General features: G+C 40.1%; 1 protein-coding gene across 2 annotated transcripts in view; it reads left to right on the forward strand.

Annotated features, from left to right (window-relative positions):
* EFL1 (elongation factor like GTPase 1) overlaps nt 1-16,495 on the forward strand; it is a 128,499-nt gene that overhangs the window by 34,252 nt on the left and 77,752 nt on the right. For both annotated transcript variants that reach the window (XM_065871813.1, XM_065871814.1), the window contains 3 exons: nt 750-901; nt 1,143-1,309; nt 12,475-12,613. In XM_065871813.1, coding sequence (XP_065727885.1) covers nt 750-901; nt 1,143-1,309; nt 12,475-12,613 — 458 coding nt within the window. The remainder of the gene's footprint in view (nt 1-749; nt 902-1,142; nt 1,310-12,474; nt 12,614-16,495) is intronic.

The raw sequence follows: 16,495 nt of genomic DNA on the forward strand, positions 1-16,495 counted from the left end.
GAGAGAAGGGGAATGGGGGATGGCAGGTTGGGAGACGAGCTTATCAGCCAGGTGTCAAGTCAGAGACCGGGGGTGAAGCAGGAATCATAAAATCACAGTGGGGGACAGCAGGGGAGGCAGGCACAAAGTGACAGGATCAAGCAACGTGACGCACCCCCCAGATGAACCCCCCAGCAGACAGCCAGACACACCCGCGCACTGCCTTTTCTCTGGTGGTGCTTGGGTCTAACACAATGACTGATAATCACCATTTGACCTCTTATCCTGATGAGTCGCCAGCGTTCAGCCTGACCCCAGTTCTCCATGAAGATATATTTTTGTACTTGAGGAGAAAACCTCAGTTTCTCATTGAAGTCTTATGCTTGTCTCTCTACAGGGGTATTCTGAGCCCCGGTGCCTGTTACTCACACCCTTCCTTTTCCTGTCCTTTGCCTTATTGAGGAGGAACATCGGTACCTAAGAAAGGTTCCGTGCTGTTGTGTGTGGCTCTGTGTGGAGACATGGGCTCTCGCATGTCAGTTCATAAGCTCAGACTAGCTGAGGACGCAGCATTCTCAGAGAAAGCCCGATAGGCCTTCTCTCCTCTTGCTGCAGTGAGGGAGAGAACTTGGAGAAACCTTCCGCCCAGAAGGGACTGGGGACCAACCATCATCTTCTCCAGCCACGTTAATACTTGCTGTTTCTCTACTTGAAGAGACTGAGAGGTGCTTGATGTTGCCAGGTGTTAACGTATCTGTGGTGTCCCGTAGACCTCTCACTCAGGAGGAGATTGCTGAGAGGCATGAGCGTGCAAGACGAAGGCACGCGGAGAAGCTGGCAGCCGCGCAGGGCCAAGCACCCTTGGAGCCCACCCAGGACGGGAGTGCCCTTGAAACGAGTCCACAGGGAGAAGAGCTGAAAGGTATAGCTTTCCTAAATAGACTTTGGTGAGACGGGATTTTTACTTAACTTAGGACACTCATCCTTTAGCTCTTGGGCTTTTTAGCTTTAAAGGTAGCTTTTATCAGTATACTTTCATTCTTGGTGTTTCCTTGCTGAAACTGGGCTGAATATAGCATATTCCTTGTTCCCTCTGAGTTTCTCAGCAGTCCCTGGATTGGAGAGAGCATTCCTGGCACTCATTATCCTTTGGCTTCTGGCAGGTGATGAGCAAGAGGTGGAGAGTGAGACCCGTAAACCTGTGGCCCAGGAAGGAAATGACCGAGAGCCTTTTATTGCATTTGCTCGAGTATTCAGTGGCGTGGCTCGAAAAGGAAAGAAAATTTTCGTCTTGGGGCCCAAATACAGTCCTCTTGAGTTTTTGCAGCGGGTAAGAATTGGAAGTAAAACGTTAGTTTATTGTTTCAGGGTTCTGATACTTTGTCAGATTGGTTGAGATTGGTGATTACCTTATTAGTAGATTTATTTTGTATCTAGAAAGGCACATTCAGGTGAATCCATGTACTTCCTCTCGTGTTAATTCAGTAACATTTGGTAAATCTGTCTCGCTTAGTAGCATTTAGGAAATTAAACCAGTATATGAACCAAGTTTTCAAACCTTATTTGGTTAATTTTAAGGCTTTTCTGCTCAAGACTAGAGGAAGGAACTGGTAAGAACAGATGTCATGTTGGAGCCAGGGCAATAGCAGATGTTCAAGAAATATAAAGATCCAAAAACTAGGTGGTACAGGCCAAAGGCATGGGCAGTGAGCAGGTGATAGGCAACAGTTTCTTGGCAGGCAGATCCCAGAAATTGATCAGGAGGGTCTGAAAGTCAGTGAACAGCCAGCATCTAAATATGTCTGAGCCAAAGGGCAAGTAAGAAACCACAAGCTAGAGCCGTCAGAACATTTTTGGACATAAACAAGGTATATATGTAGTAAATACATGATAAAGGTCATAGGATGAATGCCAGAGGTCCAGGGAGCCAGTCAGGATCAGCAAGAAGCAGTATGTTAGGAGCTTCTAAGACGTGCAGCGTCACGAGCAGAAAAGCACGTGCTCCTCTCCTTGCAGGTTAACCAGGGGAGCTGCTGTATGAATGAGAGAGAGGGAGATGGCAGTTGATGGAAGTCTGTGCCGTCAGCTGCCTTGCTTTGAATGCTGATTCCATCAGTTTTAGCAGTCTGATCCTTGGACATTGCAGTGCTGAGTGGTGGCTAAGCAGTTCGTGCTAGCCTGTAACATGTTTGGATTTAGCAAGAAGGAGCGCAGCAGTTGGTGTGTATAGGGTTAGGTTTTATGGGAGGGAGAAAGTGCTGTGATGGCATGTATAAAAATCCATTGATGATCATCTTACAATCTTGGTTTACACATAATTGATAGTTTGTTATTTATCAGAAAGGGTGCTCTTGGTTAATTTTTTTCCTTTTTTACTCTCTAAACTGTCAAGAGGAGTAAGAAATTGTTACTTAGTGAAACACTGATTTATTGGGCATTAGAAATTCCACGAGGACTCCAGTTTATCTTCTGTACGTAGTGTATCTTTGCTCTTGTGGGGCTCAGGATTGAAATCAACTGCTTATGTGTCAGATGACTAAAGCAGGAATGATAAAATGAGTTGACAGCACAAATGACTCCTTATTTCAGTAATTGGATCCCCGTAAAACCTAATTTCAGCTACCTAAAAAAAAAAAGTGAGTATGTCAGACATATCCCTTCCTGGAATTTTGTGTTTATCCTTTGTATTATTTTTTTCTATTGCTGCATGTTACAGATGACCACATATTTAGCAGCTTAGAACAATACATGTTTTCTCATGTCACGGTTTTGTTTTCGTTTTAATTGGTCCTGCCTCCCAGTGCAGCCCAGAGCAAAGCCACTCTGCCTTATCAAGCACACACTGCGTACTTCACTTAATCCTTACCACCATCATCACTCAATCGTCCGGCCATGAGTTTAGTATTATTTCACTATTTTCTTTTTACAAATGAGAAACCGGAGACTCAAAGAGTTTAAAAAACTCGCCCAAAGTCACACAGCTAGGAAGTGGTGGGTCAGGGCTTTGAATTCGTATCTGTATGGCCCCCAAAGCCTGTGCTTTTCCCACTACACCAGTGGTTCTCAAAGTGTGATCCCAAGACAAGACCAGCAGTACCGGCATCTCCTGTGAACTTGTTAGAAGTGCAGGTTCTCAGGCGCTGCTCCAGAGCTACTGAAGAAGACATTCTGGGGGGTTAGACCCAGGAATCTGTTTTAATAATCCTTCCTGGTGATTTCCTTGCCTGTTCAAGTTTCAGAACCACGGCCTACCATTCTGCTTCCCCACCTGGCTGCTGCTTCTGCTCACATCTGACCGAGAATTTATAGGTGACTTCTCTAGGGCTGGACGTTACTATGTCTCTGGAGCACACATGTGCTGCGCACACACACCCTTCCCCCGAACACATACACACATGTACTCGGTAACCAGAGTCTTTTTTTTTTTTTTTTTTTTTTTTGCGGTACATGGGCCTCTCACCATTGTGGCCTCTCCCGTTGTGGAGCACAGGCTCTGGACGCGCAGGCTCAGTGGCCACGGCTCACGGGCCCAGCCGCTCCACGGCATGTGGGATCTTCCCGGAACGGGGCACGAACCTGCGTCCCCTGCATCATCAGGCGGACACTCAACCACTGCGCCACCAGGGAAGCCCCAGAGTCATTTTTAAAACTGCAGATATGATGTATCCCTTTCCTACTTAAAGTTCTTCAGTGTCTCCCCAGTGCACTAAGGAGGAAGCCCAAACTCCTCAGTGTGGCTTTCGTGTGATGTATCCCTTACCTGTTTTCCAGCCTCCTGTCTACACAGACCTATTCATGTTTGCTACTCACATGAACTAGAAATGTTGTCATCACCTGGGAGCTTGTTAGAAATACAGAATCTCGGGCCCCACCCCAGACCTGCTGAATCAGACTCTGCATTTTTTTTTAAATGTCAACCTTAAGTTTATTTCTTTTTGAATTTTATTTTATCCATTTTTTTATACAGCAGGTTCTTATTAGTTATCCATTTTATACTTATTAGTGTATACATGTCAATCCCAATCTCCCAATTCATCCCACCGCCACCCCCCCCACCCCCCCAGCCACTTTGTCCCCCTTGGTGTCCATACGTCTCTACATCTGTGTCTCTGTTTCTGCCCTGCAAACCAGTTCATCTGTACCATTTTTCTAGGTTCCACATATATGCGTTAATATATGATATTTGTTTTTCTGTTTGACTTACTTCACTCTGTATGACAGTCACTAGATCCATCCACGTCTCTACAGATGACCCAGTTTCATTCCTTTTTATGGCTGAGTAATATTTCATTGTGTATATGTACCACATCTTTATCCATTCGTCTGTCGATGGGCATTTAGGTTGCTTCCATGACCTGGCTATTGTAAATAGTGCTGCAGTGAACATTGGGGTGCATGTGTGGTTTTGAATTATGGTTTTCTCTGGGTATATGCACAGTAGTGGGATCGCTGGGACATATGGTAATTCTGTTCTGAGTTTTTAAGTAACCTCCGTACTGTTCTCCATAGCGGCTGTATCAATTTACATTCCCACCAACAGTGCAAGAGGGTTCCCTTTTCTCCACACCCTCTGCAGCATTTGTTGTTTGTAGATTTTCTAATGATGGCCATTCTGATCGGTGTGAGGTGATACCTCATTGTAGTTTTGACTTGCGTTTCTCTAATAATTAGTGACGTTGAGCAGCTTTTCATGTGCTTCGTGGCCATCTGTATGTCTTCTTTGGAGAACTGTCTATTTAGGTCTTCTGCCCATTTTTGGATTGGGTAGTTTGCTTTTTTAATATTGAGCTGCATGAATTATTTATATATTTGGAGATTAATTCTTTGTCTGTTGATTCGTTTGCAGATATTTTCTCCCATTCTGAGGGTTATCTTTTCATCTTGTTTGTAGTTTCCTTTGCTTTGCAGAAGCTGTTAATTTTCATTAGGTCCCATTTGTTTATTTTTGTTTTTACTTCCATTACTCTAGGAGGTGAATCAAAAAAGATCTTGCTGTGATTTATGTCAAAGAGTGTTCTTCCTATGTTTTCCTCTAAGAGTTTCAGAGTGTCTGGTCTTACGGTTAGGTCTCTAATCTATTTTGAGTTTATTTTTGTGTATGGTGTTAGGGAGTGTTCTACTTTCATTCTTTTACATGTAGCTGTCCAGTTTTCCCAGCACCACTTATTGAAGAGAATGTCTTTTCTCCATTGTATATCCTTGCCTCGTTTGTCATAGATTAGTTGACCATAGGTGTGTGGGTTTATCTCTGGGCTTTCTATCCTGTTCCGTTGATCTATATTTCTGGTTTTGTGCCAGTACCATATTGTCTTGATTACTGTAGCTTTGTAGTATAGTCTGAATTCAGGGAATCTGATTCCTCCATCTCCATTTTTTCCCTCAAGACTACTTTGGCTATTTGGGGTCTTTTGTGTGGCCATACAAATTTTAAGATTGTTTGTTCTAGTTCTGTAAAAAATGCCATTGGTCATTTGATAGGGATTGCATTGAATCTGTAGATTGCTTTGGGTAGTATAGTCATTTTCAAAATATTGATTCTTCCAGTCCAGGAACATGGTATATCTCTCCATCTATTGGTATCGTCTTTAATTTCTTTCATCAGTGTCTTATAGTTTTCTGCATACAGGTCTTTTGTCTCCCTAGGTAGGTTTATTCCTAGGTATTTTATTCTAGGAATGCAAGAAATTTCTGTTCATTAATTTTGTATCCTGCAACTTTACCAAATTCGCTGATTAGCTCTAGTAGTTTTCTGGTGGCATCTTTAGGATTCTCTATGTATAGTATCATGTCATCTGCAAACAGTGACAGTTTTACTTCTTCTTTTCCAATATGTATTCCTTTTATTTCTTCTTCTTCTCTGATTTCCATGGGTAGGACTTCCAAAACTGTGTTGAATAATAGTGGGGAGAGTGAAATCCTTGTCTTGTTCCTGATCTTAGAGGAAATGCTTTCAGCTTTTCACCATTGAGAATGATGTTTGCTGTGGGTTTGTCGTATATGACCTTTATTATGTTGAGGTAGGTTCCCTCTATGCCCACTTTCTGGAGAGTTTTTATCATAAATGGGTGGTGAATTTTGTCAGAAGCTTTTCTGCATCTATTGAGATGATCACATGGTTTTTAAGATGTTGTTAAAGATGGTGTATCACATTGATTGATTTGTGTGTATTCAAAAATCCTTGCATCCCTGGGATCAATCCCACTTGATTGTGTTGTATGATCCTTTTAATGTGTTGTTGCATTCTGTCTGCTCGTATTTTGTTGAGAATTTTTACATCTATATTCATCAGTGATATTGGTCTGTAATTTTCTTTTTTTGTAGTATCTTTGTCTGGTTTTGGTATCAGGGTGATGGTGGCCTCCTAGAATGAGTTTGGGAGTGTTCCTTCCTCTGCAATTTTTGGAAGAGTTTGAGAAGGATGGGTGTTAGATCATCTCTAAATGTTTGATAGAATTCACCTGTGAAGCCATCTGTCCCGGACATTTGTTTGTTGAAAGATTTTTTTTTTGTTTTTTTTTTTTTTTGCAGTACGTGGGCCTCTCACTGCTGTGGCCTCTCCCGTTGTGGAGCACAGGCTCCGGACGCGTAGGCTCAGCAGCCATGACTCATGGGCCCAGCCGCTCCGTGGCACATGGGATCCTCCCGGACCGGGGCATGAACACATGTCCTCTGCATTAGCAAGCGGACTCTCAACCACTGCGCCACCAGGGAAGCCCTGTTGGAAGATTTTTAATCACGGTTTCAATTTCATTGTTTGTGATTGGTCTGTTCATATTTTCTATTTCTTTCCGGTTCAGTCTTCGAAGGTTATAGCTTTCTAAGAATTTGTCCATTTCTTCCAGGTTGTCCATTTTATTGGCAAACAGTTGCTCATAGTAGTCTCTTAGGATGCTTTGTATCTCTGCAGTGTCTGTTGTAACTTCTCCTTTTTCGTTTCTAATTTTATTGATTTGAGTCCCCTCTCTCTTTTTCTTGATGAATCTGGCTAATGGTTTATCAATTTTGTTTATCTTCTCAAAGAACCAGCTTTTAGTTTTATTGATCTTTGCTGTTGTTTTCTTTGTTTCTATTTCATTTATTTCTGCTCTGATCTTTATGATTTCTTTCCTTCTGCTAACTTTGGGCTTTGTTTGTTCTTCTTTCTCTAGTTCCTTTAGGTGTCAGGTTAGATTGTTTATTTGAGATTTTTCTTGTTTCTTGAGGTAGGCTTGTATAGCTATAAACTTCCCTCTTAGAACTGCTTTTGCTGCATCACATAGGTTTTGGATCATCGTGTTTTCATTGTCATTTGTCTGTAGGTATTTTTTGATTTCCTCTTTGATTTCTTCAGTGATCTCTTGGTTATTTAGTAACGTATTGTTTCTCCTCTATGTGTTTGTGTTTTTTATGATTTTTTCCCTGTAATTGATTTCTAATTTCATAGTGTTGCAGTCAGAAAAGATGCTTGAAATGATCTCAATTTTTTTAAATTTATTGAGGCTTGATTTGTGGCCCAAGATGTGATCTATCCTGGAGATTGTTCCGTGTGCACTTGAGAAGAAAGTGTAATCTGCTGTTTTTGGATGGAACGTCCTATAAACATCAATTAAATCTATCTGGTCTGTTGTGTCATTTAAAGCATGTGTTTCCTTATTAATTTCCTGTTTGAATGATCTGTCCATTGGTGTAAGTGAGGTGTTAAAGTCCCCCACCTTTATGTTTCTGTTGATTTCCTCTTTTATAGCTGTTAGCGGTTGCCTTATGTATTGAGGTGTTCCTATGTTAGGTGCATATATATTTATAATTGTTATATCTTCTTCTTGGATTGTTCCCTTGATCATTATGTAGTGTCCTTCCTTGTCTCTGGTAACATTCTTTATTTTAAAGTCTATTTTATCTGATATGAGTATTGCTACTCCAGCTTTCTTTTGATTTCCTTTTGCGTGGAATATATTTTTCCATCCCCTCACTTTCAGTCTGTATGTGTCCCTAGGTCTGAAGTGCGTCTCTTGTAGACAGCATATATATGTGTCTTTTTTTTGTATCCATTCAGCAAGCCTGTGTCTTTTGGTTGGAGCATTTAATCACATTTAAGGTAATCATCGATATGTATGTTCCTATGACCATTTTCTTAATTGTTATGGGTTTGTGTTTGTAGGTCCTTTTCTTCTGTTGTGTTTCCCACTTAGAGAAGTTGCTTTAGCATTTGTTGTAGAGCTGGTTTGGTGGTGCTGAATTCTCTTAGCTTTTGCTTGTCTGTAAAGCTTTTGATTTCTCCATCGAATCTGAATGAGATCCTTGCTGGGTAGAGTAATCTTGGTTGTAGGTACTTCCCTTTCGTCACTTTAAATATGTCATGGCACTCCCTTCTAGCTCATAGAGTTTCTGCTGAGAAATCACCTGTTAACCTTATGGAGTTCCCTTGTATGCTATTTGTCATTTTTCTCTTGTTGCTTTCAGTAATTTTTCTTTGTCTTTAATTGTTGCCAGTTTGATTACTATGTGTCTCAGCATGTATCTCCTTGGGTTTATCCTGCCTGGGAGTCTCTGCGCTCCCTGGACTTGGGTGGCTATTTGCTTTCCCGTGTTAGGGAAGTTTTCAACTATAATCTCTTCAAATATTTTCTCGGGTCCTTTTATTGTCTCTTCTCCTTCTGGGACGCCTATAATGCGAATGTTGTTCCATTTAATGTTGTCCCAGAGGTCTCTTAGGCTGTCTTCAGTTCTTTTCATTCTTTTTTCTTTATTCTGTTCCGCAGCAGTGAATTCCACCATTCTGTCTTCCAGGTCACTTATCTGTTCTTCCGCCTCGGTTATTCTGCTATTGATTCCTTCTCGTGTATTTTTCATTTCAGTTATTGTATTGTTCATCTCTGTTTGTTCTTTAATTCTTCTAGGAGTTAGTTAAACATTTCTTGCATCTTCTCGATCTTTGCCTCCATTCTTTTTCTGAGGTCCTGGATCATCTTCACTATCATTATTCTGAATTCTTTTTTTGGAAGGTTGCCTATCTCCACTTCATTTAGTTGTTTTTCTGGGGCTTTATCTTGTTCTTTCATGTGGTACAAAGTTCTCTGCCTTTTCATTTTGTCTATCTTTCTGTGCATGTGGTTTTCCTTCCACAGGCTGCAGAATTGTAGTTCTCTTGCTTCTGCTCTCACATCTCACAGTTTCTGTGGATTAGGAGTCCGAGTTCAGCTTATCTAGTCCTGCTTAGGGTCTCACAAAGCTGCAGTGAGAATGTTGACTGAGTTGAATTCTCATCTGGAGGCTCAGCTGGGGAAGTATCTGCTTCCAGACTTCCTTAGGTTGTTGGCAGAATTCACATCCTTGTAACTGTGAGCCTGAGGGCCCCAGATTCTTTTGGCTGCTGTCAGCTCCTAGAGGCTGGCTGCAGTTTCCTGTCATATGGACTTTCCCAGCCTGGATGCTTACTTTGTCAGGCCCGAGAGGAGACTGTACAGTGAATTTACTGGCAAGACAGAGTCTTGTGTGACCTGAGGTCATCGTGGGAGTGACATCCCATCACCTTTGCCATATTCCCTTGGTGAGAAGCAAGTCACAGGCCCCACTCACATTGAGGGGGAAGGGATTGCACAAGGAGGTGAACACCAGGAGGCAGGGATCATACATAGGAGGACCGCCTTTAGTCTGTCTGCTCCATCCTTCTGTTGCTTTTCCCTATAGTTTTACAACCTGTGTGTGCATTACTAAAGAATATCCTGTTTGTGTACTTTGTTTAAATGGAATCTTACTGTAGTTATTCTCCAGTTTGCTTTTTAACTTAACATTGTGAGGTAAATTTATGTTGATGCTTATCCTGTAGTTCATTTATTGTTCACTGCTGCATTGTATTTCATTGTAGAAATATTTATCCATTCTCCTTTCAATATGTATTTCGGCTGCTTTCCTTTTGTGCTAATCGAAACAATGCTACATTGAATATTTGTGTACATCTTCCTTGTGCATATTTGCAAAAAATTCAAGGTAATATGCCCATAGTGGAATTGCCTGTGTGTATCTTCAGCTTAACTGGATAATTCCAAATTGTCTTCCAAAGTAGTTCTGTCCTACACTCCCAGCAGCAGTGTTTAACAGTGCCAGTTATTCCGCGTCCTCTCCAAAATTTGGTATTGTCAGACTTTTAATTTTTGCTAATCAGATGGGTATGATATGGTGTTTTGTTGTGGTTTCAATGTACATTTTCCTTATTACTCTTTTAACATGTTTAGTGGTCATTTTTGTTTTCTCTTATGAAGGTATCTCTTTGGGTCATTTGCATAATTTTCTGTTGTACAATATATACTTTTAATATTGGCTTTTATATATTCTGTATATTAATTTTGTATATTCTTTTGTGTATTCTGAATACTAATTCCTTGTCATTTTTACGTTTTGCAAATTCCTTCTTCAGTTTGGGACTTGTCACACGTCTTATTTAGTGTCTTTCAGTGGACAGTAGTTCTTAATTTTAATGTAGTTGAATTCATCAGTCTTTCCCATTATGGGTTTTATTTTTTGTAACTTGTTTAAGAAAATTAAAATTATGACTACACTGAAGACACAAAATTTTCTGTTTTCTTCTAAAGTTTAATGTTTTGCCTTTCATGTTTAAATGTTTAAGTCAGTGTTTGTATTATATATGGTATGAAGAAGGGATCCAATTTGATTTTTGTCCGCATACAAATAACCAGTTGTTCCAACACCATTAACTGAATAATTCTATCTTTACCCACTAATCCTCTTTGTCAATTCTGTAATAAATCAAATTTCACATGTACATTGGTCTGTTTCTGGAGTATTAGACTTCATCTTTTCTGTTTGTCTGTCACTGTCTCTATTCAGTGTTGTCTTCTTTTCTACATGTTTTGACATCTAAAAGGCCAAATTCCTCTACCTTGTTTTTCTTTGTATCTCGTTTATTCCTAACTCTCTACTCTTCTCTATAAACTTTACAGTCATCTTGTCAGGTTCCATGAAAAGTCCTGTGGTATTGATTTAAATCGGTACATGTATGGCACTAGTCAACATTTTGCAATGCTGAATCTTTCTATCCATGAATGTATTAGGTATAGCTCTTCACTTATTTAGGTCATTTAAAATGTTTTTTATTAAAGTTTTATCATTTTCTCTATAAAAATCTTTAATCACTTTTGTTACTAATTCCTAGCTCTCTTATATTTTGTTGATATTGTAAAAGTTAGTTTTAAAAATTATATTTTTTCTGTTGCTGATTTATAGACATACAGTTAATTAAGTTTTGTATATTGGTCTGTGGCCATCTTGCTAAATTGTCTTAGTAATTATAATTTATCTGTAGTTTGCTTTAAGTGAATGATCATACTGTCTATGAATAATTCTGTTTCTCCCAATTTGATCCTTATATTTTAAATTTCTTCCACCCTATCTTTAGAGCTCCCCTACAGAGTTGTCACTGAGTCAGAACATGTACCTTTAAATGTATCAGGTACCTGAAAGGTCATCATTTTCATGAAGTTTCCAGGTCTACCCTAACACATTATCTTCTCCCTCCTCTGAGATTTCATGAATTTACTTGCCTGTACTGCTTTTGTGTCACTCACTCTAGGTTTGCAGTGGTAATTATCTTTGTATATGTTATGTCTCGGACGTTTTATTCTCCTCCTGGCACTGGCACAGTGCCTTGGACCTTTCGGTATCAAAGATAAGTTGGTTCCTTGGTTGAAATGCTTTCAGGGCACTTGCATTTATATGGAGATCACTGAATAATTCGAGACAATATCTTGAATAATTTGAGACAGTATCTCCATAAGAATACATGTGATGTAGGGGGAGTTCATAAATCTCTTATCCCTGTAGCATATCTTTGCATGTGAGTGTGCTGTGTCTTCTCATGAGTCCCTAATATTTCACAGCATGCTCTCTTCCAGATGAACAGTGTAGCATATAATATCAGTAGCAGTTGTTTGGCCATTACATGGCATGTTTATTACGTCTAACTGCTCTTCCAAAGTTACTCGTTTTCATGTCATGCTCAGCATTAGCACCAGCCCTTGTTGAATGCTTAAAGGATATTATAAGATTATAATTGGCATGACATTATAATAATATTATTACGATTTTAAGTGGTAATAGTAATAATGAGCGTTGAAATAATAGCATAGTGGTCACCAGAACTGGTGTTTGACATGGTTCATGTAAATACTAGCAAAGGGCTATGGGGATTTTTGTTTGTTAGTTAATGTGGTGCTACCAGGTCACAACAGAATTTATATTACTTAGCCATAAAGCTTATGATTATGTGGAATTCTTGACAATTTTTGAATATTTGAGAGGTTTCACTATTTCAGAATTTATTCATAAACTGAGACTTATTTTTGTATCATGCCGTTTCAGATTTACATGTTTCAGGTTTACATGCAATATGACTGCACTATATCTTACTTTTGAATAAAGTAACTTTGTAGGTATTAACTCATCTTTTCATTTGATGCCTTCTAACTTATCTTCCTTTATTTATTTTATTTTTTTGCCTAGGTGCCATTAGGCTTCTCAGCTCCATTAGATGACCTTCCCCCGGTCCCCCACATGGCATGCTGTACCCTGGAAAACCTGTATCTTCTGATGGGAAGGGAACTGGAAGATCTAGAGAAGGTACCTCCAGGAAATGTGCTAGGTAGGGTGGTGCTATGTATTATATCTGTAGTCCATTCTGAGAGATTACCTGTCATACAAACTAAGTGAAGTCTTCAAAGGAAATGACTTTGACCTCGTTTTTGGTTTGTTTATTTTTGTCCGGTGTCCTTAGGCTTTAACTTAGTGCGTTTGAGTAATTAGCACGCACAACAATAGCTTGCTGTAAATTATGGTAGTTCTACTTTAAAAAAAAAGTAATCTGTGAATGCTCTGTCCTAAGCTGGGGTTCCATTTGTTTGGGAGCAAGAAGGAGAATTCCTGCTCACATTAAAGTGAGTCTAGATGAACAAGACACTTCTGGTTCTAAATTATCGGAAACTATTCTGATGTAGAGGTCTATTTTCTCGCAATATTTTTTATCCATTGAATGTTGCTTTATATTATATATCCATAAATACCGCTCCTTATCTCCATAATGTTTATTACTTTCTTGGCTTCTGCTTTTTGTGTGCAGAATTCACATTTAAGGTCCTTAGTGCAATCCTAAAGACTTAGCCTAAGGAATTTCCCTTGGATCATCACAGGAACCTGAGTGTTGTGGAATGTTGTGTCCCATTCTGAACCCTTAGGGTCCCTGTCAGCTATAGAGCTATTTGTTGGGTGATTGCTTGGGCTGGGGATTCTTTTTATGTTTTAGAGAAATGATCTAGACTACTGGTCCAGAACAGCTGGATTTTGTCCACTTCAGTCCAGGAAATATGCCAAAGCATTTTGACGCTCCCTTGCTGAGACACATTCTTTTTAAAATTTTTTCATTCCTTTTTTGTTGTTGTTTTGTGCTTTTGGTATGAAATTAGTAGAATTCCTAGCTTCTCATCAGTATTACCCATTCTTTTCACCCCTTTGGAAAATGCTATTGAACCTTAACAATTGATATAACTTTACGAGCTTCCGTAGCCAGAAAAATATTTTATCAGGAAGGACATGGGAAGATGAATGGAAAACACCCTAGTTTTGTTTATAAGCCTTCCTTGGGATTACTGTATTTCTCTTGATTCAATTAATTTTGTTTCTTAAATGGAAGGTGAGGTGGAAGATCTCTTAACACAATGTTCAAGTGAAAGAAGAGGTATCGAATAAAGGGTTGAGTGAATGGTTTTTATAATATCCCCTCCAGTTAAGGCTCATTGTTTGTGCTCTTTCCCCGGTAGAGGTTAGGAACTTGACATGTAATAGTTCTGGTTTCCTTCTTTCTGTTTCTAGATTTCCATATGCTGTTCAGGACTGAGGTCAGCTAGGTTATGAGTAGGGAAACCATCTCTCTTTCATCTGCCTCCTAAGGCAGCCCTTAACGCTGCCATCTGCTACAGGAGACCTACTACAAGTTAAAACTGTCTTCATCTTGGAGAAAAGAGACATGCCTCATTCTCTTTTACTGATCTTTTAAAACATTTTGAGGGGCTTCCCTGGTGGCGCAGTGGTTGAGAGTCCGCCTGCCGATGCAGGGGACCACGGGTTCGTGCCCCGGTCCGGGAAGATCCCACGTGCCGCAGAGCGGCTGGGCCCGTGAGCCATGGCCTCTGAGCCTGCGTGTCCGGGGCCTGTGCTCCGCAACGGGAGAGGCCACAACAGTGAGAGGCCCGCGTACCGCAAAAAAAAAAACAAAAAAACATTTTGGGGTGGTGCTACGAGCTAGGGTGGTGGAGGTGATTAAACATTCATTTACCAAATTCAGTGATAAAAAAATAACATAGATGGACACCCAACTTTGGGACAAAATGGATTAAGGAGAAAAGCCAGATTTATTTTGTTTAAGAATTAGGATTGTTTTTAGCTGCAGGTAACCAAAAAACCGACTGCATAGTCTTAAACTTCACTCAGTAGGAAGTTTAAGATAGAGGACAGAGAGTTGAGGGCTGATGGGATGGTTCTCCTATGTCATCAGGGAGCCAGGTTCCTTGTCTTTGCCTGTTTGCAATCCTCAGCGTGTGGCTTTTGTCCCCATGGAACCAAGATGGCTCCTGCATCTCCAGGAATCACATCAACATTCCTGGCAGGAAGAGGGCACAAGGGCCAAAGTCCTTCTCATAGCACTGATGTTTTTATTTGGGAAGAAATGCCCTCTTAGTGACCAATGTATATATCCTCATTTCTTTGTAATTTTGTCATATGATCACCCCTAGCTGCAGTGGACACCAAGGATTGAGTCTCTTATAGTCTCTACAATTAAGGCAAGGGATATTGGGGTTGTGAATGGCTTTTGAATAGCCAGTCCATACTGTCAGCCACATTTCCTCCACATTGCCCTGGTGTTGCCTGAGGCCCCTTCATTAAGGTTCTGTTTCTTTACATTAGGAGGAAGATAGTCTTCCAGAATGATTATAAATGTAACATTGAAGGGGTTGGAATCCAGCCAACCACTTTGACTTACCTTCTGAATTGAAGCAGTTAGTAATTGTTTTCCTTCTATTAATCCAAATCTAATGGAACCCCATGCCTGACTAGAGAACATGAGTATACCAAAATTCTGGTCATAGTTTTGCCACTAACTAGTTATATGGCCTCAGGCCAACTGTGTAACCTTTCTGGTCCTCAGTTTTGCCACATGATTTGGACTAGAGTAATTTTTACCAACATTTCTTATAGTAAAAATAGAACAGCTACTTTAATTTCTTTTTCTTAGAAGACTATTTATGGACTCCCAGGGCTTCTTTTGTTATATTTATCATATATTCTAAACTTTAAGGATAGAGCATTAAATAATATCGTATGGATACATTTTATTGCTGTAGCTGTAAAATATAAACAAAATCATATTTTGTACATCTTGTTTGTAAAATACATGCATACAAATGTAAGAATAAAGTACAAACAAAATTCAAGTTTAAAACTGCCATTATATTATGGCAGGTTGACATTTCAGTGAGGATGGAGTAAGATACAAATTCTTAGTACTTTTGTCATGAAAATCTTCCCTGGTTTATGTCAGTATACCACTGGTTGAAAAAGTCCTGAACTAGATTATCTCCAGGGTTCCCTCAGGCTTTAACTTTTCAGACTTGTGTTTTTTAGAGAAAAATCTTATTTTAGTTATTAGGATATTTCCCTTCCTAGTATTTCTTAGAAGGAACAGTACATTTTTGATATGGTTACTTGGTTGGGTTGAGAACCCATTTCAATAGCTCTATCAGAACATCTTGAACTACTTACTAGCCTGAGAGTCAGAATTGCCTTTTGTAAGGCAAATTTCACTTGTTTATTGATTAAAAAACTGGAGCATATGTAGCAGTAGTAGCAGTTTCATAAGCCAGGTGTTTAATAAAAGCAACCTTTCAAAGCTAGGAGTAAGTTTAAGGCAGGACAGAGGAAAAGGCCAAGAATTCTGGTATGTTAAGAGGTGAGCAGCAAACAGAACAAGAGAAAGCTAATTGCCAGCAAGGGTAACACATGCTGGGATTCTAGCTCTCAAGTTTCTATGTCAACACTGTTGTTGTTTACTTAAAACAGGTTTGTCTTCCTGGGGCAGGGGTTGGGCAGGGGGTGAATGGAAAGAATAAGTTGAGTGGCTGAAGGTGGTTGAATTAATCTGCATGTTCCAATTATCTGTTGCTGCATAATAAACCACCCAAAGCCTAGTGGCTTAAAACAAAGGCACTTGTAAATTTTTCATGAATCTGCAATTTGGACATGGTTTGGTGGGACAGCTTGTCTCTGTGCCACATGGTGTCGGTTGAAGTGCTCAAAGCCTGGGCGCTACAGTTATGTGAAGGCTCTCTTCACTCACTTGTCTGCTGTTTGATGCTGGTTGTCGGCTGGGACCTTTTCTGGAAGTGGAACTGGGGCTGGAGCATGTGGCCGCCTGGCTTCCGCACAGCATGGTGGCTGGGTTCTGCAGGTGAGCATCCCCATAGGGAGAGCCAGG

Source organism: Phocoena phocoena, chromosome 2 (assembly GCF_963924675.1).
Source record: "Phocoena phocoena chromosome 2, mPhoPho1.1, whole genome shotgun sequence".
Classification (NCBI taxonomy): domain Eukaryota; kingdom Metazoa; phylum Chordata; class Mammalia; order Artiodactyla; family Phocoenidae; genus Phocoena; species Phocoena phocoena.